Source organism: Engraulis encrasicolus, chromosome 12, assembly GCF_034702125.1.
Source record: "Engraulis encrasicolus isolate BLACKSEA-1 chromosome 12, IST_EnEncr_1.0, whole genome shotgun sequence".
Lineage (NCBI taxonomy): Eukaryota > Metazoa > Chordata > Actinopteri > Clupeiformes > Engraulidae > Engraulis > Engraulis encrasicolus.
In genome coordinates, this window is record NC_085868.1 from 21259841 (window position 1) to 21282340 (window position 22500).

At 44.2% G+C, this 22500-nt stretch overlaps 3 protein-coding genes across 3 annotated transcripts in view; 2 read left to right on the top strand and 1 right to left on the bottom strand.

Annotated features, from left to right (window-relative positions):
* The window catches only part of ftcd (formimidoyltransferase cyclodeaminase), a 16852-nt gene extending 14555 nt beyond the window's left edge, over positions 1-2297 (bottom strand). The window contains exons 1-3 of the mRNA XM_063211740.1: positions 2098-2297; positions 1086-1269; positions 470-598 (exon numbers count right to left, since the gene is read on the bottom strand). Coding sequence (XP_063067810.1) covers positions 470-598; positions 1086-1269; positions 2098-2151 — 367 coding nt within the window. The 5' untranslated portion in view covers positions 2152-2297. The remainder of the gene's footprint in view (positions 1-469; positions 599-1085; positions 1270-2097) is intronic.
* Positions 2298-3645: 1348 nt separating this feature from the next.
* On the top strand, positions 3646-16019 carry cnot9 (CCR4-NOT transcription complex subunit 9). The gene is made up of 8 exons (XM_063212571.1): positions 3646-3807; positions 4685-4864; positions 6205-6320; positions 6621-6730; positions 9710-9819; positions 10617-10715; positions 14406-14497; positions 14953-16019. The coding sequence occupies exons 1-8, from the start codon at positions 3790-3792 to the stop codon at positions 15119-15121; spliced, it is 894 nt and encodes a 297-aa protein (XP_063068641.1). The 5' UTR covers positions 3646-3789; the 3' UTR covers positions 15122-16019.
* Positions 16020-21664: 5645 nt separating this feature from the next.
* The window catches only part of plcd4a (phospholipase C, delta 4a), a 36576-nt gene continuing 35740 nt past the window's right edge, over positions 21665-22500 (top strand). Inside the window, exon 1 of the mRNA XM_063211741.1 lies at positions 21665-21842. The gene's annotated coding sequence lies outside the window, so the exon portion shown is untranslated. The remainder of the gene's footprint in view (positions 21843-22500) is intronic.

Sequence of the window (22500 nt, forward strand, 5' to 3'; positions counted from 1 at the left end):
CATCATCATTATTCATCATCATCCTCCATCCCAGCATTCTGCATCCCCATATCTAAAACACGGACAACTAATCTTCATCCTCCTAATCTTCCTCCTCCTCCTCCTCATCACTATCATCATCATCAACATCATCATTCTGCATTCCAATGTCTATGTAACACATAGCCAACTTATCATCATCATCATCACCATTATCATCATCATCATCATCATCATCATCACCATTATCACCATTATCATCATCATCACGCACAGCCATGGACAAAATACACCCGAAAGGAATGTCCTTACACACACACACACACACACACACACACACACACACACACACACACACACACACACACACACACACACACACACACACACACACACACACACACACACACACACACACACACACACACACACACACACACACACACACACACACACACACACACACACACACACGAGAGCCATGACCTACCAGGAACATGCAGTGCGTCAGACAGTCTCTGTGCAAACTGGTTGGCACAGGTGACACAGTCGTCCATGGTGACGTTCTGTACAGGGATGAAGGGACACACGTCCATGGCCCCGGTGCGAGGATGCTCCCCTGCAAAGAACAACACTCAACATTTTGGCAACATTCAGTCAACATTTAGTGATATCGTTAAGCAAAGTGGGCTTATTTTTTTCAGTGGGGTTATTTTTTTCCGGCAAGTTTACAGGTTACAGAATACTCAGCATTGCAAGTGAAATGTCTGATATTGAATTTTGATTTCATTTTAACTCATTCATACAGCAGATTTTCCAGTGGTTGCAGCCACAATGAGGTGCCACTTTAAAACAATAAATAAACAAACAAAAAAACTCTGTTTTGGCTGGTAATGGGAAGACTCAGGCATGTTGTTAAGTCAAGGTTAAGGCATAGGACTACAGCATGGCTCATTTGTGCGCATGTATTTTCTGGTATATCTGCTTGTGCATGCCAATTGTGTGTGTGTGTGTATGCGTGCGTGGTGACTATGTGTATGCGTATGTACGTGCATACGTATCTGCCTGCCCTGCATGCATGTGTGCATACTGCATGTCTCCCCCACCTGAGTGCTTGGTCATGTCTATAAGCTGGAAGGCCACGCGGGCTGCATTCATGGCCCCCTCCACCACGGCTTGTGGAGAGCCCACGAAGGTGTAGACGGTGCGGTTGGTGGAGGAGCCTGGGTCCACATCCAGGAGACTGCATCCCTCAGTACCAGAGATGGCATCTGCTATTGCATCAATTACCTATGGTTCGTGCATTAACTATGTGTTATGAAATGTGCATATATAATGGACATTACATTCAGGGCTCTAAATGAGCACCAGCCAACCGACCAAATGCTGGTGAAATTTCAGTTTTGCTGGTAGAAAAAACCAACTTACTATAACCACTTTGATCCATTAGTGATGTGTGTTTGGCTTGTCAGATTAATATCTTCTAGCCATTTTGGCTGGTGATGAAAGACGATAATTTAGAACCCTGATTACATTGTATACATTGAATTACATGGCATTAGGCCTATATACCAATATATTGATCCAGTCGGAAAAATGAAAAGTGTCCTAACTTTGAAAAGAGGACATAAACAAAACAGATGAGTAGGAATACATTTACTTATTTTGATAACATGGCTAAAAAAAAAAAAAAACTCTCACTCCCCCCCCCTTTCCTCTTAGATATTACGTAGATATTACTCCCATCTGGACTGGTTCATTTTGAACACTGAACACCTCTTCCCACCAGAACCCACAAGCCCTCTCATACTCTATCTTTCTACCCCCCTCCCTCCCTCCCTTTTTCTCTCTCTCTCCCTCTTATGCAATGCAGTTCTACCACCAGACAAAAATATCTGATCTGATTTGATTTGAATGATAGCTGCTCCATTCTTGGTTAATTATGAATAACTGGACATCAATAGAGGTGAAAGTCCACTTCATCAATCATGCATGTGTCAATCAGGTTTTTGTTTTTTTACAAAATAGTTGAATCATAAATCAGAACACAACAATGCTCCACTCTTTCCTCTCATGCATGCCAACCTAACAGTGTGCCAGCTCGTCGTGCCACCTCACCTCTTTGTTCCGACCCTCCGAGAAGTTGGGCACACATTCCACAAGCTGGGCCATGGCGCGACGTCCAAACTCTCCCGTCACCCTAATAGAGCTCAGTTAGAAGCACACTCACTCACTCACAGCACACACACTCAAACTCAAATCCACACACACTCAAACTTGTCCACTCTGTCCTGTCATCTCTTTTGTTTTTCTTCCCCCCTTTTCTTCTCATGCAGTGCAGTGCAGTGGGGCGGGTGTAGGGGCAGTGCACCCATGGAATCATTAACCCGGCTGCTTGGCCTCTATCTAGGCCAGTTGGCAATGATTCTCTGATTTCTCTGCAGCCTCGATCCCCCCAAACGCTTGCAACAGGGGCCCCAGAGTTGAGAGCAGTGTTGCCAGATTGAGCGGTTACCCACCCAAATCGGGGCTGCTTGGGATAGTCGTCTGCTGGTGGGTAAAAACTGTCAAAAAACGCTATTGGGAGGGTTTTTCTGTAGTTTTGTGGCTGTAAAAATCAATACAATTTAGTTAAAATTGGGCGGAATTTAGAGCTCCTACGGGCGGTTTTTGAGCACCGTTTGGGCTGGAAATTATCAAACACATCTGGCAATGCTGGTGGATAGGAGAGAGGAGAGAGGAGGTGGATGTACGGACTCCCCTCCTGTGAAGGCATCCAGAGGGATGAGATCCCATTGGTTGGTCTGGGGGGACTGTTTCGTAATACTACAAAGTCAGTGGGAATGTTAATCCTAGAGTTAATCTAGCAAGAAGAACAGGCTAGTGGTTGGTTCTCCAACTCCAAATCAAGTCAATCATCACGCCAAGCACACACCAACACACCAACAACAAGTCCAGTCATGACATTGCCATTTGCTACCTCAGCAATTCGGCTACAACTCACCTCAAAACATATGACAAAGCCCTTACAAGGCTTTGACTCATAAAATACACAATCAATCACAATTCTAAACGTTCAGTTTGTAATAATAAACGGTCTTGGTTTTTGTACTCTTTGAAACCAAAACAATTTGGTAATAAATGTCATCAGTGGCAAAAAATCAACAATCATGGTGCCATTTGACAGTAGGCCTAGGCCTAGGCTAATCAAAACATGATGTGACTTAACAGACTACAAAACTTGCATTCTGTAGACATGGTTAATAATTAATTAATTATTTGAAAGTTGCCAATTCTAAATAAGTAGTACACCTATCCTGTAGCCTAATGTAGAAGTAGGGCCACAATATGTGCCATATCATTGCACATTTGGAAATCAAAATGCAGTTATGAAATATAATTATTATTACATTGCCATCTACTGGTAAACACTGATATGACAGGTACAATGCTATCCCCATGAAAAAAAATATCTTGATGCCAATGGCGGTGTTCATCATATGACCATGTATGGTGGTAATAGATTCTTACATCTAATATTTACAATAAAAAAAACCTTGCAGTTTGATAACAAAAAACTTGAAACCTGGCTATGAAAATACAGCAGGTACCGGTAACAGAGAAGTCTTCAAATCAACGTCACGTGACGCATGACGGGTCATGGAAGTTGAAAGGTCACAGGATAGCTTCGGCGCTCACCGGAGCCTCTCTGTTATTGTAACAGAGTAATATCAGTTTTTTTTCTGCGGATATTTGTCTAAGATAGGTACTCAGCAACCCCAGGGGGACTCTCTCCAGGTGCTTTAGAGAATGCTGGCTACAGGGGCGGTGAGATTTTTGTCACTATTTTTTGTTGAGAGTTGTAAATTAGGTGATGTAGGCCTGTTAATTTGGCTTGCTAACTGCAACAGCCCGTTAGCTATTCGATAGCAAGGTAGATGGCAGAGTGGTGTCTCGTGAAACAGCATTTAACCTATTATCCACGCCAAATGTATATTACCTGTAGTTGTGTAAATACCAATGATGTACCTCGGCCTAACTCTACTATAGAGCTTATGTATTATCTATAATTTTAGGTGACATGCTAACAGTATGAGCTAATTCGATAGCTAGTAATGCTCGAGCGTTGTTTTGAATGGAACCCTGCACCCACTGCTGGCTAACATTAGCCAAATTTGCTAACTGGAAGTTCATGTTACCAGAGAAGTTGGTGCAGCTTTTTCATGCATTAACTGCTACTTAACTGGCCAGGAACCATCCTCTAAATGAAGCTATAGCATATGTCAGTGGAGCACCTCAAATATAGATCAGGTTGACACTTGAATGGTTTCCAGGGCTATGTAGCCATGGTTAGTGTGTTTCAAGGACCCTTGAGAAATGGTGCTAACCGACTAGCAGAGAGAATCAAAACATCCAGCTGTCCAGTGTGAGGTGTGCATAACAAATAACCATATTATTTGGTGCAAAACAAAACACAAGTTGCTCCCTTGATATATTTCTCTTAGTGCTAGGATACTGTGTGTTAAAATCATTCGCTGACACTGAGATACCTGTTGACTGGAAATGAATGAATGAATGAAAACTTCGACTAGACAATTAATTTGTTTACAACGCGATAGATATTCATAATATTCTCTGAACCATGTGCATTTCAGACGTCTTTGGCCCCTTTTCACTCCTATGTACCTGTCTGTTTGTAATCTAGGCTGTAACCACGGCGCTGGCGCAGGTGGATAGAGAAAAGATTTACCAGTGGATCAACGAGCTTTCCAGCCCGGAGACCCGCGAGAATGCCCTGCTGGAGCTCAGCAAAAAGCGGGAGTCCGTGCCCGACCTGGCTCCCATGCTCTGGCACTCCTGTGGCACCATCGCAGCCCTTCTGCAGGTTTGTGTGGGAACATTGCGCTTTTAATTTCATAAAGCACAGTAGAAACGACTGGTTTGAGCTGGAAGTCAAATTCTGCACTCCTGGATACTGTTAACTGCGGAACTATATTGCTAGAAATAGTGGAAAAAACCCTGTACTCTGTACTAGTTAGTTTGGTTAAGGTTGGCGACATACAGTCACTTTCGATTTGTTAGATATTTATTATTTTGCACAATGTTTGCTGGAATCAGAGGTCCCATACTACAGTCTGAAAATGCAGTTTTACTACAGCGGGTTCCTCAGAGAAAGCAACAGACTGCACCAGTAACTTGGATGAGCTTGCATCCAGTGGCTTTGATCACGTTACAGTGATTTGTATTACTTGAGCATTTAACAATGTGCAAAACTATAACACATGGTAGCTTTAGCATTGCAGTCCTTTGCTCCAATGCTTTTGTTGAGACTAGCAATTGTAAGAAATGGCTGTTTTAGCATTGCAGTCCTTGGCCTAATGGGTAGGGAGGTGGTCTTAAGGTCAGAGGGTTACAGGTTCAGATCCTACCCTTACCTCTCCCTACACGTCCAACCATGGCTGAAGTGCCCTAGAGCAGGGGTGGGGAACCTTTGTCTCGAGGGCTGTTGGCTGTTTTATCTGGCCCCCGATATAATTTTAATGTTGTTCAGCTTCCCATGAAATATGACATTTTGTATAGGAATCTTATCTTAGAAAATGCATTTGCAATACAATTAAGTTATTTTCAGGGAACCTAGAGAAGGTGGTGTTTGTTTAAAAGGTGGCAGCCTTCAATATAGGCCTAAAGTGAAGGGCAAAATCCTGGTTTGTGTTCATAGTATGGCCCTCGGATGACTTTTATGGCCCTCCGATGAATTTGAAGTGGCCCTTCGAAAGAAAAAGGTTCTCCACCCCTGCTCTAGAGCAAGGCACTTAACCCCACATTGCTCCAGGGACTGTAACCAATTGTAGGCTACCGTGTTACGGTAGGGACACATGGCAGGCGAAACGAGCGAGGCGAAGACTGGCGAAATTCAGTGACAGTTCAACCGTCATCAGGTCATCGCGGCGAATCAAATGGAATGTAACAGTTATGTTGTTGATTTGATTGGGCCGCTGCAGGCGAATTCGCTCCTCATTTGCATAATGAGGAGCTTAATAATTATGCTTTGCGACGCTCCTGTTCGCTTGCCTTCGCTTGCCTTCGCCTCTCTCATAGGAATGAATGACCAAGTTTGCCTCGCTTGGCCAAATTCGCGTCTGTGTCCCTACCGTAAGTAACCAAGTCACTTTGGACAAAAGCATCAGCTAAGTGTAATGTAGTGTAATTTCTTTTAATTTAAAGGAGATTGTCAACATATACCCCTCCATCAACCCCCCAACTCTGACGGCCCACCAGTCCAACAGAGTATGCAATGCCTTAGCACTTCTCCAATGCGTCGCCTCTCACCCAGAGACCAGGTAAGGCTGACTGTCTTCTTTTCTAATGTAATTTCTCATCACAGTGCAACAGTTTATCGCAGTGCACAGTTGTATATAAATAATGATAAAAATCTCTGTCTCCGTCCGTCTATCTGTCTGTCTCTGTCTGTCTCTCTCGCTCTCGATTGCTCTCTGTCTGTCTGTCTCTCTGTCTGTCTGTCTCTCTCTCTCTCTCTCTTTATATCTCTGTCTGTCTGTCTGTCTGTCTGTTTCTCTCTCTCTCTCTCTCTCTCTCTCTCTCTCTCTCTCTCTCTCTCTCTCTCTCTGTCCTGTATGCAGGTCTGCCTTCCTGGCTGCGCACATCCCTCTATTCCTCTACCCCTTCCTCCACACGGTCAGCAAGACGAGGCCCTTTGAGTACCTGCGCCTCACCAGCCTGGGAGTCATTGGTAAGCACGGTGCACCGCTACCAGGCAAATACACCGGCACCAAACAGATTAAGCGACACAGATTCACTGGACTGTGCAGCAAGAGTGGTACGAGCGATAGAAGCGACAGAGTATGTCCGTATTCCGACATTCCCATTGGCTGTGGCGGCTGTCGCTGAACCGAATCATGGCTCATTTTTAGAGGTGCACCGAAAATTCGGCCGCCGAAAATATTCGGCCGAAAACGCAAAAAAAGACACTTTCGGTTTTCGGCCGAAAGCCAATTGAGCGGCCGAATCGGAGGCCGAATAGAAAATGAATTGAAAATGGGCATTAATTAAACTAATTCAGTAAATCAGTTCTACTCTAACTCTAAGACATCAAATACACATTTTGCCACTATTGGAATGTTATTCGAAAATCGGAAAAAAAAAAAAAGACGTGTGTTTGCTAACTGGGGGACTTCCACTGTCATCCCTTGAAACGTGTAGCCTAAATTCCGCCGACGTATTATAAAGAGTTCAATACTTATTTACAGTGGCCTTCCATCTACAGCACCAGGGGGGAGCAATAGCTAGAAAATGCTGTCGAGTGTACACCTCTGAACGTCCAGCAGCACGTTCACTGGAAGAGGAGTCTGTGCGTCCGTAACAAGAAATATTTATAATTCCCTTCCCCTCCTTCCATTCTCGTGGCACGGCAAAGTAAACCCCACTGAACAGCTGTTCGCTAGTTGGGCTGCATTAGAACTAGTTAGCAATTGACATTGTTGACAGACAGTATCCCGATTCGCATGGCTACAGGGGGTGGCTTTTACAAAGTTTGTTTTACAAATCCGAAGCAACACCATATGAAACGACCCCCAAATAGTTGCAGATTATAGTGTAGTAAGCCAGATAAAATCGCCTCAGCTAAGAGTGCTCAGCTAGTTTACTTCGCTTGTTAGCTTATCATTATTAGCGTTAGAGATATTGAAATAACCTGCCATTGTTGACACTGACTGACAGCTACAAGTAGCTTACCTTGCAGAAGTTTATGCTGGCCAAATCAGACGCAAATTGATGTGACATTATTCCCGAACAGTTACAGATGACAGTCCATGTTTACAAAACCATCACCAATTGCAGATTTACAGTGTCAACGATTTATTTATGAATGCCCAATGCCCATTCCCGAAATGCACGAGATGCGTGGCTTCTCCCTGGCTGTGTGTGTGTCGTGTCGGCGGGGGGCGGGACGCTTTCAGACACACTCGCCTTACGAGTTGGAAATGAAAGATGAGCATCGTATCTAGACCTACCAGAGAAATTAGAATACAGGGGAGTTACTACTGGTAGGTCAATTTAATGTAATCCTGCAGTACTTTTCATTTGTCACTTAACACTGCTAGGGAGGCCAACACAGATTTTTTTTTTACTGGCTGGATTTTTTTTATTCGACAGGACTATTCTAAATTCGAAAGGAAAACGAATATTTGAACATTCGAATATTCGTGCACACCCATAAATAAACCATTATTTCAGCAATATTCAAAAATAGTGAAAAAACTAACTTTTGATCACTTTTGACTGAACTGTAATATTCGGTTTCGGTTTCGGTATTCGGCCAAGTGATTAATTATTTTTCGGTTTCGGTTTCGGCCACAAATTTTCATTTCGGTGCACCTCTACTCATTTTCAAAATATTTGCTGAAGCCCAACTACAAACTGTTGCTCAAGTCGCCCAAATCGCTTGTGTCTCTTCTGTCGCCAGCGACAGGTGGAACTATTGCATTATTACATAAGACATTAGAGGAAGACATGAAACCAACGTAATGCTGGAAATACAACCTTTCTCTGGCTCCCATTGCTCGGTTGGCAAGAAGACTCTGGCGCTGACCTCACACGCTCTCAGGCTCTGATTTCAGTACAGCCATTATACTTTGATCTACTTAGCTAGGTAGGAAGAGTTCGGTAAATGTTTAATCATGCATATTATTAAGGGCTGCCCTGACCGAATTGAACCCTGTGCGTAATCAGGATATTATTATAAAGTGACATAAGGATTTTTGGACAATGATTTGGGATACCTTAGTCCAGCTGTTAACCCCGTTTCAATGAAATGTTTTTGTTTATGAAAGATTCGGCAAAAAATAAAATGTTAAAGCCATTAGTATTGGGTATTAATAGTGAAATGGTGAAATGCAAAGTTATTCTTAGTGAACGGTTGGAAAAAGTGACCTCTTGTAGACATGACTTGGAGTCTGCCTGTTGCAGATAAATGCAATGCAATGCAATGCAATGTTATGAAATAAATCATGAGTTTATCAGTAACATCTCCCAGATATTTTGTTAAGCCTTAACCACTACTCACACAAGGCAATCCCAGTCCAAACGGTTTTCTGTCATTGTCCCTCAATGGTGCAATAAGCTACCATTTGCTACAAGAGCAGGGTCATCCCTCTCAAACCTTAAGAAGTTAGTGAAGACTCAGAGCTACCCACCATCCACTACCGTAACTAACTATACTCCAATCATGGTTACTTACCTGCACTATTTTCTACTCTCTATACACTCACCGGCCACTTCATTAGGAACACCTATCTAGTGCTATGTTGGACCCCCTTTTGCCTTCAGAACTGCATGAACTGCCTGCAACAGTACTCGGATACGCTGTGGCATTCCAACAAAGATAAATTGGTACTAATTGGCCAACAATCAACAACCATGCCATGTTCAAAGTCATTTAAATGACCTTTCTTCTCCATTATGATGCTCTGTTTGAACTGCATCAGATCATCTCGACCATGTCTACATGCACAAATGCATTGAGTTGCCACCATGTGATTGGCTGATCATAAATTTGCCCCAATGAACAGTTGTAATAGGTGTTCCTAATATAGTGGCCGGTGAGCGTATGCTCTACATTATTTGTATACTGCTGTTCTCTGTACTGACCCCTTGCTCTGTACTTGTTGCTTGAAAGTGTTTGCTAAATGTAATAATGAAATCTTTCCTTCAGGGGCTCTGGTGAAGACTGATGAGCAGGAGGTGATCAACTTCCTGCTGACTACAGAGATCATTCCCCTGTGCCTCCGCATCATGGAGTCGGGCAGCGAGCTCTCCAAAACGGTACGCTGCAATTTATACCGGCATGCTCTGACTCTCTCTCACTTTTTAGATGCGTCCTAGCATCTTTAGAAGAGGATATGTCTGTCCGTCTGTCTGTCTGTCCGTCTGAAATGCATTCTTGAAATTGTTATGCCCTCCTGTGTCCACAAAGCGGCAGTGCATAGACGGACGCATCTTTGTCCGCTTTTCGGACTTGCGTATTTTCTTTCATGCTCTCTCCAAAACAGTACACTGCTGCCTTATGAAAGTGAAAACAAAGGTCCCGTTTTCATTTGTGACACAGCACTCCACAGCACACAAGTGCACACAACGAAATTGCATTTATGCCTCACCCGTGCAAGGGGGCAGCCCCCAATTTCGCCCCAAGGGAGCAGTGTGGTGGGACGGTACGATGCTCAGAGTGCCTCCGTCATGGAGGAGGGTGGGCTGAGAGCACTGGTTAATTAGTCCCCCCACCAAACTGGAGGGTCAGAAGTTGACATTTTCTCTCTATCTCTATCTCTATCTCTATCTCTATCTCTCTCTCTCTCTCTCTCTCTCTCTCTCTCTCTCTCTCTCTCTCTCTCTCTCTCTCTCTCTCTCTCTCTCTCTCTCTCTCTCTCGTTCTCTCTCTATCTCGTTCTCTCTCTCTCTCTCTCTCTCTCTCTCTCTCTCTCTCTCTCACCCACTATCACTTGTTTTGTCACTGTCCCCTTATATGTACTGTATGTCAATGGCTAACGCACCTGCCCCACTCTGCTCCACGTCCGCTGTCCCAAATGGCTAACGCCCCTGCCCCCCTCTGCTCTGCTTCACAGGTCGCTACCTTTATCCTGCAGAAGATCCTTCTGGACGACACAGGCCTGGCCTACATCTGCCAGACCTACGAACGCTTCTCTCACGTGGCCATGATCCTGGTGAGCTTAGACCCAGCATCACACACACACACACACACACACACACACACACACACACACAGGCAAGGAATTATCGTAGTGGTATTTTTTTCCCCTTCCTCATAAATAAGCAAAGTTACTATTCATTACGTTATCTCTATTTTCTCCCCATCTTAATGGAATTGTAGGGAAAGCTGAACCGAGCTATGTTTCTCCTTGTCATTTTAATAGATTTCTACTATATACAGTATTTCTATTCTACTATACAATATGTCAAAACTTCATTTTGCGGAGGTGGTGAAGTTATAGTGGGATCCTTCATCATGTAGTATTTGACCTGGAGAGGTGCTGTTTTCAGAGCTGGGCAGCTGCTCTCTGCCTTTGGCAGCTACTTTGCATCTGTTGGGTTGATTATTTGTCATTTTACTGAAGATCATTACTAAGCAAATGTACTGACATCTGTTGCTTAGTATGCTGTCAAGGGCTCTGAGGAACTGCAACTCCTACATCGAAACGTTAGTCACTGTTATGTACCTTGTAGGGCTGTAACGATCTTGTATCGAATTGAGAATACACGATACACGAGTCACAATACTGTATCGTGGTAAAGCAGTATCGTGATATGCCCTTTCGAAGTTCTACGACCCGTCAGTCCAGAAAACAACCACATTACATGATGATGATAGTGCTTCAAATTATCATAATTATGTTTAAACTTCAAAAAAATATATCAGCAACTGCTAATCTATCTATAAACGTTCATAGTTTTTATTTATAATTTTATTTCATTCAAATTTGAATGTTGTCAATGTGAAAAAAGATAAATTTACAAAATCCTGGCTGGGGTGTATCGAACCATAGGTCAAAAATCTTCATTTTCACTTGGTCAAACTTGTAGACGCCCTGATTGAGAAAGTGATGTTGCACTGTAAAATGTCAAGGGAAGTGCTAAGGTAGAGTGGAATTCACCCCTCCATCCAGAGAGCTTTGCTAAACTATTCTCTGCTGTTTCCATTGCATAACATTTAGCTCTTATCCAAGCAGACTTGAGGTGTTTAGGTACAGGGTATTGCTTACAGTCCTGACAGTGTGCAGGTAGGTGCCTCGCACAAGGACACTAAAGCCATGGAACTTGACTCGACTGCAGACAATTTGTTAGTGTACACAGTTATTGAGTATTAATGCAGAATTACTCAAGTTATTATGGGATAGAATGGAATGGAAGATCATCGTCTTAGAGCATTACAAATCTGTTGAATGAATATATACGAGTGTGAGGTAAATTTGTCAAACAGCCCAGGAATTCAAATCTAGCATTTCGCAGGCAGTGATTAATGGATTTTCCAGGCTGTGAAATGTTTATATAAAACGTCTGACTAAAGGTCATGCGTACATGTACACATGCATCTGGTAAACACTAGTCCACTATGTATTGTTGTGTGTGCGGAGTGGCACAGCTAGACTGGTCATCTGACATGCAGGTGGGCAGACCGTCTTCAGGAGCTAATGTTTTTTGTTGTTTTTTCCCTTTAAAAAATTCCTTAAGAAACCGACCCACAATTTAGATAGGGCGGCCCATCCGTGTATCTTTAAATAAACAGTGTAGTTAGCCCATCGTAATGTAGTATGGGGTGGGGGTGTCAGAAATGCCTTGGCCGGTTTGTGGTCCCCGACCAGCCCAACTGAGTGGCTTGTTCCTGCCAGTGTTAATTTCGTCAGCTTTTTTTGATTTAGTCTTAGTCTTAGTCACAATGACGAAAATCAATTTTAGTCTTAGTCATATTTTAGTCATTGGCTTCCCAATTTAGTCTTAGTCTTAGTCAAAATGACGAAAATCAATTTTAGTCATAGTCAAATTTTAGTCATTTTAGTCATTTTCGTCAACATTTCAAATTTTAGTCATTTTAGTCAATATTGTGGTGTAAAATAAATAACATACAATAGCTATTGTTATTTCAGAAAGTGTTACTAATATAGCCTATTGCAGCAAATATTCATCTTGTTACTTGGTCATTTTCCACCAAAACCCAAATCAGTCATTTCAACATCATAGAGCAAAAGAGCATCGCGCGCGCGCGCGCGCGCACACACACACACACACACACTTCCAGGTGCAGGCTTCTCTCTCTCTCTCTCTCTCTCTCTCTCTCTCTCTCTCTCGCATTAGAAGCTGCTTCATATTATTTGATTTTGAGTTTGATCACGGAGGAAACTACATGCTCTTCTTCACCTGACCGCGTGACTTAAAGCCTGCATATTCCCGGCAGTGGGAAGACCAGACATCCCAAGTCTCCATGAAGTTCAAGAAGTCTCCCTGATAGTGGCTTCCCGATGACCACGAGTCAGATAAAATATTGCTGATGTTAGACTATGCAAGTTAGCGGTTTTTGTTTTCAATTGGCAATGCGAGCAGAGAACGATAATGACTCATGCGGCATGCGTGGAATAGGCTTAAATAGATTGCGCGAGTACACTTCGTATGCCCTGCAAAAGTCCCAGGAAAAAATAGTTAGGCAGGGGTATGCAGACTGGACGATAGAAAGGACATGTACATACAAATATTTAAAACACTAATGCTGTTTTGTTTGTCGGGGGTGTCGAGGCTCGATAAGCATGGCCCTGAGAAGAGATTTTGGAACTTAGGAAGACGCTGAAGACGCATGGAAATGCTGTCGACTTCCTTGGGTCTTTTAGCGTTGCTCTCGACCGAAGAGAACAAGTTTCAAATCTCAACAGTTTAAAACTCCTTAGCGATCGCCCATCCATTGATTCTTTTCAAAACTACAGTAGCCGTGCCTCTGTTTAGACAGGCCAACTTTCCCCCCGCTGGCGCGCGCTCCCGCGGTGACTGATTTAAATAAATTCACAAATCCGACCTTCATGATTTGCTTGCGAACTGCCTATTCATGTGGTTAAACAACAAATATAGCAAACATTACAACAAAAGAACAGACAACGAACGCCGGGCAGCCTAAGTGAAAAGGAGAATAGTGGAAGCTCGAGGAGGTTTAACATGACAGTATCAGAGGAGGATTGGCGAGACGACTGTCGTTACTGCAGAAACGCATGTCTTCGTCATGGACAAGAGGGTTGTTGAACATGTTTCAAAATTAACACTTCCCTCAACGTCGGCTATTTTTTCTCTTTCTCTGGGAATGTTTTAGGACCTAAACTCAACTTAAATGGACTCACTGAACTACTAGGCTACAGAACTACTGACTGAGCCGCGCCATGCACTGGCTGGGTGCCAGCAGAGCGAGGCAACAGCGTCAGTGCAATAACCTATGAAGTTCAAGACACTTTGGCCTATATTACAATTAGCCTACACATTACAAATTAATTATAAATAATTATATGTTTAATGTCCATTCGTCCATGGCTTGTAAATTTCGTCTCGTCTTAGTCTCCTTGACGAAAATATTTTTCATTTTCGTCATATTTTTATTTGCTGGAGGCGATTTTTAGTGCGTCATCGTCTCGTCATCGTCAAGGGAAAAAGGGGCGTTGACGAAATTAACACTGGTTCCTGCACACTTTTTTTTTCTCTCCGTTTTATTTCTTGGAGCGAACAACGTGAAGACACGCTGGGCGAAACACGTTGTTTGCCCCAAGAAATGAATAAGAACATTATTCAATGTGCAGTGTTTTCTGAAGGTTTAGTAGTGAGTAGCTGTGTAGTGAGTGGTGTTGTGTTGCTTCTCCTCCCTGCAGGGTAAGATGGTCCTGCAGCTCTCCAAGGAGCCCTCTGCCCGTCTCCTCAAGCATGTCGTGCGCTGCTACCTTCGCCTCTCAGACAACGCCAGGTAATCACCATCTGCCTGGCTCATACGATGCAATACATTTATACTTTATTGTCAGTTTACACTGGAATTCATTTTACATCCCTGAGCAAGACTCGTTTAAGACGGGACATACACATTACATCACATCACAAGACTGTTGCACAACTGAAAAAAAACAGAGGACACTGCCACACTGGCCTATATACAGACATACATGCATACATACATTACATACAACCAGCATAACTTGAAGATATTGATCAAGCGCCCACGCACACTGGTTGACTGACTGGATTACAGTGCCTTGGTATTTTTCTTTTTTCAAGTCATGTACAATATTTGACTGACCTGTAAGCGCTGTCTCCCCTCTTTGGGGAAAAACTTTTTTCATATTTTGCCATGTACAATATTTGACTGTTCTGTAACCGCCGTCTCCCCTCTTCCTCTTCCTCTTCCTCTTCCTGTCCTCTGGTCAGGGCGCGTGAGGCGCTGCGCCAGTGTCTGCCAGACCAGCTGAAGGACACCACGTTTGCCCAGGTGCTGAAGGAGGACACCACCACAAAGCGCTGGCTGGCTCAGCTGGTCAAGAACCTGCAGGAGGGCCAGGTCACAGACCCCCGCGGCATCCCCCTGCCCCCACAGTAGACGAGACTGCTGTCTGTGGACGGACAGACGGATGGTCTGAATGACTTCTCTCTCTCTCGATCTCTCTCGATCTCTCTCGCTCTCTCTCTCTCTCTCTCTCTCTCTCTCTCTCTCTCTCTCTCTCTCTCTCTCTCTCTCTCTCTCTCTCTCTCTCTCTCTCTCTCTCTCTCTCTCTCTCTCTGTGCCCTGCCAACACACCAGCAACAGCCTGGCTGTTTCTGTTCCTAACGACACGTAAATTGACACATACAAATTCACACTGACACATACACACTCGTGCGCTATCATTCACGCATGAAAGACATGCCACACACACTGATTGTGTACACGCATAGGTGGACGAAGGCGCCCAGGAGGAACAAGGCCCTTGGAGAAGGGACAGGCAGAGGACACACCTCAAGGACGCTTCTGAAACGTCCTCGCCAAAACTTTTTATTTTATAAAAAAAAAGAAAGAAAGAAGAAAAGCGATGAAAAAAAAGAAATGTCAAACCAACAAAAGAATGGTGCTCTCTTCTGGTTGATTTAAGCGCTTCTGTTTTCCTCTCAGCAACAGCAATCCACTCCAGTGACTCTCTCCACCAAGGACTGTTTGAAACTGAACTGACCAGGGTGTTAATACTTCTGATTCTTCCGATTGACAAATTCCGTTGTGTGGGCTAACCAAATGTTTTCAAGAAGGAAAGAATGGAAAAAAGTGTTTGTCTGGATGCTTTTACTTGTTACTGTTTTTTAAACGCCCCTCCACCCATCTTTACATCAGAGACACTGCGCAGCACAGCTCAGCTGTTGGAACTGACTCGCTGGCGTTTTCTGCTCATCACAGGTTTTTTGGTATAGATTGCATTCACAGACAGACATGGTTGCTCATATGTTTCAAATAAAACTTAGTGAAGGTGTATGCTGGTTTTCATCATTCGATGTCCTTGGTATGTGTTTGTGTATGTGACTCAAACTTTTAATGCCACGTCTTCTCCATTCACTTTTCATAACCTTGTTGGGTCTAGGAACGGGGAAATTAATTTGTAAGGGCTTGTACCATAGAGGGACTTAAGAGAATCAGAACCTACCTCTGTAAAGCTGTGTACACCAAGAGCGACTTACCAGGCCCGGCCCAAGCCTTTTGGGTCCCTAAGCAAATCCAGGTTAAGTTACCCTTAAGGTGGTGGTAAATCATGTAATAGAAGGGCCTGGAGTCCTCATTTTCTTACCTAGATGACACCTGTGTGCTATCTATTGTCAGGTTTACCAAGTCCTGCACTTACCACTTACCACCCAGGTTTATCACTTAACCATGTACTTGGAATACCCTCCGGATTGTCCCGTTTAATTGGCTGATGCATGCATGCATACAGGGCCGGATTAAGATTGCCTGGGGAACCGGGGACACAGGTTGCCGTGGGGCCCGCCGGAGGGAAAATTATGTGACAAGTCTACGTAGACAGTGTCACAATTACAAGCTAGGAATTAAGGGTAACATGTCTACCAACTGTACTCAAAACTATTTTTCACTCCTGGCCGATCGTGGACCCCTGGGAGGTGCACGCCCCTAGGCTGCAGCCATATCTATCCTGTGCGTTATAATCTGGCTTTCCATGTATATAATCCTGATTATTGTAATCAGGAATTCCTTGGGGGGGGGGGTTCAACCTATAAATGTATGTGTAAAACACTTGTCTATAGAAAACTCACACAATGTGCTCTGTTTATTACTATTTCCCTATTTTTGGTCTTTGCCAGTCACAATGCCAGTCCTGATGACAGGTAAAGGAAGCTTTTGAAGGAACTTCAAGTTTACAGGTATGCAACCGACCATGTCTGCAGTTACTCTGTAACAATTAAGCATTTATTTAGGTTAGCGTCACTGTCAATGTATCAGATGAATCTGTGACAGGCAGGAACATTTCTTCAGGTTCCCCTAAAGCAGTGGCTTCCAAACTGGGGGTCGGGACCCCTTGGAGCATCGTGGAGGTACTGAAGGGCTCACGGACAAAAGGGACATTGCATAAAAACGTGAAATCCACAGGTTAATAGCTAACAGCTAATAGATGTATTTGCTATATATATTAATGGAAAATCTAGCAATTTTTTTGTCCATTCATATTGCTAGATTTTCCATTCACAGTTTGCCCGCTAATATTGCTAGAAATCCTTTGCTAGACTTAGACTATGGTGGGTGGGAGGGTCACGAAAATATTTTCCCAAAAGGGAGTCCCTGCTGAAAAAGGTTTAGGAACCACTGCCCTAAAGCAAAACAAATATATCTGTAGAAAAAGTGTGAAGTTCCACATCAGAATCTTCAGTCAAGCAACAAGTGTGTCTGTGGCTATGGCCCCACACAGAGAAAAAGGGTGTGCGTTTGGTTTGTGAGGAGGGCAGTGGGTGTAGGTGGGTGTGCGCGTGTGTGCGATGCAGAAGGAAGGGTAGGTGTGTATGCGTGTATAAAAGAGAGAGAGAGAAATGGCAGGAGGTGGTGGTGGGGGGGCGTATTTGTGAGGTGGAAGGGACCCCCGTTTACTGGCAGCGACGGTGGATCCTCCAACTCCCCACAACACCCCCTCCGACCGACCGGCCTCCCCTCCCAGTGTGAAAGCGGAGCTGGGAAGTCGATCCCGAGCCGAGCCGCCCCGTGTTTTATTCATCAGAAGACCGACACCCGAGAGCCAGACTGAGAGGAAGGGAAGACTCCTCATGGAGGAGAGAGAGGCAGAAAAAAAGAAGACAAAAAATATATGAGGCAGCCTAAGTGGTTACTTACTACAGAGAGGTGCTCTTAAGATCAGAGGGTTGCAGGTTTGAATCCCTTCCCAACCTCACCTCTCCCTAAACCTCCATCCATTGCTGAAGTCAGTGACATTGGGCAATGCACCTAACCACACATTACTTCAGGGACTGTAACCAATACCCTGTAAGATAACTGTTAGTCACTTTGTATAAAAGCGTCAGCTAAGTGTAATATAACAATAATAATAATAATAATAATAATAATAATAATAATAATAATAAAACAATTTAAAAAAATAATATATGTACTATATTGACGCGCCTACATTTCACCTGAACACACCTGAATGCATTTTGGGCATGTCTGAACCTCATTTGAGGGAGAACAGGTGTTAGGTATTTTGGTATTTGTAAGAAGCCTAATAGGTATTTTCAATGTAATTTTCCCTTTTTTAAAAATCTCACTTCAATGTACCCCCCCCTAGTTATTCATAGGTGCCCCTCAAGCCTACCGTGGCCCAAACTTTGCCACTTTCTCTCCCCCACTCTCTATCCCTCCATCACCCATTCATCCATCCATCCATCCATCCCTCCCTGGCTGTGTGGGGCAGCCACCAGTGCAGTCCAATGGGCAAAGTAAAGAGATGAATGTTTTATGGGGCCTACAGTAATCCTAGACGGGGCCCGTCTCAAAGCTCCCAGCCTGCTGCTGTGCTGTGCTGTGCTCTAGTGTGCTGTGCTGCCCCCACCCAGGCCAAGGCTGGCTGACTTGCTGACTGGACTGGCCATCTGGCATAGCGGGTATTTCTCGGTGGGCCCAGCACCCTCGTGGGGCCCTATTTTCAGAATTGTAAAAACAAAACAAAAAAAACATAATTTTTTTAAAACATTTCTGAAAATAGGGGCCCACGAGGGTGCAGGGCCCTCGAGGATGCGGGGCCCAAGAGGGTGCAGCGCCCAACGGTGAGTCAGTTCTGCACCGCTAATTATGAGGTGGCCCTTTAAGCCAAAAGTGCCCAGGTTTCCCCTATGCAGTCCAGTCCTGACTGGCTGGTTGGCTGTGTGGTTGCCTCCATGTCTGGATTGGCCATAATAAAGTATACAGGGCATTTGCCCGGTGGACTGTTGATTTTGGCCTGGTCCTCCACCTCAATGTAGTGGTATCAGTCCTCTTGCTGCCACTGCTGACCTCTCGGGAGACAGATGATTCAAATAGCCATTTTGGCTGCTGTGATCAAAACAGCTTGTAATAGATGACAAAAAATGTTGTCACATGCGTCATTGTCTCAACGTCTGCTGAGAATGCCTGTTGTTCTAATCACCACTCAGACTGTGTTTGTAGAGAATCTGATGAAGACTGTTGAACTCGAAACGTAACCCGCCCATGAAATAATAAAAGAAAACAAAAAGGATTGTAAGTGTGCGGACCTCTCACTCCGAAACTACCTTCCCAATGCCTGCTGGCAGACCCGGCCTGATATTTGGTCCCCATGCAGTCCAGCCCTGGTTGCCTCTGCCTGGAACCAGAGCAGGAGAGGCATCTCCTCGCGCCTGGAGGGAGGCCAACGGGAGAACTAGTAGGTTGGAAACGGACAGATGATGAGAGTCCTGAAGAGAGAGAGAGAGAGACAGAGAGAGAGAGAGAGAGAGAGAGAGAGAGAGAGAGAGAGAGAGAGAGAGAGAGAGAGAGAGAGAGAGAGAGAGAGAGACTGAGAAGGATGTGTAGAGAGTGCTAGAGAGAGAGAGAGAGAGAGAGAGAGAGAGACTGAGGAGGTAAGTGGTGCGGGGGGCTGGGGAAGGACTGAGGACAGCTGACCGGCACTTCTTTGGGTGTGCGCCATCTTGGCAAGAGAGAAGGGAAGGCTAAGAGAAGAGAGGGGGAGGCATTGAGAGGCGCGTTGAGAGAAAGAGAATCTCCTGTGCTGTGCCGTAAGCTTGCGTACACACAGACTGCATCGTTGAACCCTCACGTGACCCACGGTCCTGAAGTCCTTAATCATTCATGCCGGCGCCACCACACTTGTTGGGTAACCCACGAAAGCCTTTTTATGCAAGCTCACTATATAACCCTTCTCCAGATGCTGCAGAAATTACAGCAAGCGTTTGATTTCTATGAGCCAATAACCCAATGATCATTTCTGTTAATCTTTTTCGCCCTCTATAGATGGTGAATGGGACCAACGTATAACCTATAATAACGTATAACCTTTATGAGTGACAAGCCTTCATGAGTGACAAGCCTCCTCTTTTGTGTTTGTTTTTGTTTCGTTTTGTGTACAAGTCCTGTGTTTTTGTCCTCTGTTGTGTGTGCATGATTTGTGAAAAGAGAAAGAAGAAAGACTGTAAGAAAGAATAATATGATTTGTTTGACCACAGGAAGAACAGTGTTCCTGTAAAGGAAAAAACTGATGTGTTGTCAATAAAGCCATCAATCAATCAATAACCAATCAGGACGAGTAAACACACATTGTAATAGCTTAAAGTGTTCAATATGTTTTATTTTACATAGCACACAGTATCACAATTAGTCCAGCAGTGTTCACCTGTTAGACTAAATTACACCTGGCAATGACTAACTGCTACAATTACAATGGCTCCTGTTAATGAGCCAATGCCATGTTGTTTCAATGGGCCCATGCGGATCTAGGTCTCTGCTGTCTGTCTGTGCCTTTCTGTGTCCTACTCCAGCTCCACACTATATGTAAGGCTAACGTGGAGGGTTTCATTGCACATTGCTTTGCATTGGGGTTACCTGCTGTAACCTGAGAACTGAAAGACGGGACGGAATGGGACGGGGCAAGAGAGAGAGAGAGAGGAGAGAGAGAGAGAGAGACGAAGGGTGGAAAGACAAGTGAATGGAGTCCTATTTGTGTGTGTGCAGAGCCGTGACCCCCAGCCCAGCCCGCTGATGCTTATGCGAACAAAAAGCTTCACACCACACCAGGCACCATATGCATGTACACCACATAGGCTATAAACAGTGATAGGACTACGGTATCGCTCCCAAATGAAAGGCCAATATACAGGATACATAATAATAATATAATAATAATACTTTCGTTTTATATAGCACCTTTCAAAACATCCAAGGTCGCTTCAAAATATGACATAACACACATTGCACAAGTATGGACAGTAAGCCTACATGCATAGAGGTGATGTGTTAAACGTCTGCAAATATAGGCCTGATATGAATAAATGAATTGAACTTAACCAAAGTCAAATTTTTGATGGAAATCAGTGATGGTCTTTTGCATGGCATACTGTACATACTTCATTTCCAGTTCCCACATTTGGATAAACAGCCACCTCGTCTAACCTCCGCTCTCCCGTGTAACCTACAAAAGCATCAATTCCACACTCCAGTAAAGTACTGTTTTGTTTTCGGAAGCCAGACAAGAGAGAAAAAGGGGTGAAATCCCTTTTAAATACCTATTGGGGCAAGCTATGTGTGTGAGAAAAACAGGGGGATTGAATGACGTGCCAGGGGCAAAGCAAAAAAAAAAGGAAGAAACAAAACGTGAGCAGAGGAAGAGAGAGAGAATGCTTGAATGGGAGGAAAGAGAAAGAGATGAGGTTTGGTCTGTGAGAGGGGTTGTGACATCACGGTGTTGGAGTTGACTGAGGATCCTCTCTCTCTCTCCCTCCCTCCCTCTCTCTCTATCTCTCTCTCTCTCTCTCTCTCTCTCTCTCTCAGGCTCTCCTTTCTCCCTCCTCTCTCTGCCTCTGTTGCTCTGTCTCTCCTCCCTCCCTCTCTCCCTCTCTCCATATCCCTCTCCGTGCTCGCTGCTTTCCTCCCTCAGTGTGCTGTGTAGCTGTGTGGAGGCATGCGTCCCGTTAGTCAGGGCTGGCTGCACAGTGTTGAGGGGGCGAGAGGGGACCAGTGGCCCGGGGATGCTGCCCTCCTCCTCCTCCTCCTCTTCGTTCTCCTCCTCTAGAGCCCCAGCACCTCCTTTCCTCTCCTCACCTCTCTGCAATCAGACATGATCCATATGTGGGTGAGTTTGTCTGACCTTTTATCTACTTTCAGTTTTATTCTCTTCTCTGAGCTTGTATTTTGTGTTCTCTTCTCATCTCGTTTGTCTTTCCTCTCCACTCCGCACTCTGATTTGATTGCTATGCGAGACTGTCTGACCTTTTTGTCTTCAGATCTTCTTATCTTTTATCTTTTCTTATCTTTTATTTTACCTTCTCTGGGTGTCCTCTCATCTTGTTACTTGTCCTCTTTTTGTCCTCTTTTCTCCTCCTCTGTTGGTGTCTTTTCTCCCCTACTTTTGCATTTGTTCTCCACACTCAGATACATAAGCCATATGTGAGTGAGTCTGTCTGACCTCTTAATTCTTCTCTTCTCTTACATGTTGTTTTCTCTTCTTTTCTGTTTCTTGTGTACCCCTCTCTTCTTATCGCCTCTATTCTTTTTCTGCTTTCTTTGCTTGTCTTTCATCTCCTCATCGTTTTCCTTTTTAATGCACACTGTGCATCTCTTTCTTCCTCTCTTCTGTTTTGTCTTTCACCCCTCAATTCTCTAACACCTACAGTACTAACACCTTTAGCATGATCTCTAAAACTTTTTAGTTCAAAGTTTTTCCTCTTTTTCCACTGTATGTTCATTATAGTGTAGCTGTAGGCAAATGGATTTCGTAAGCTCCAAAAAGA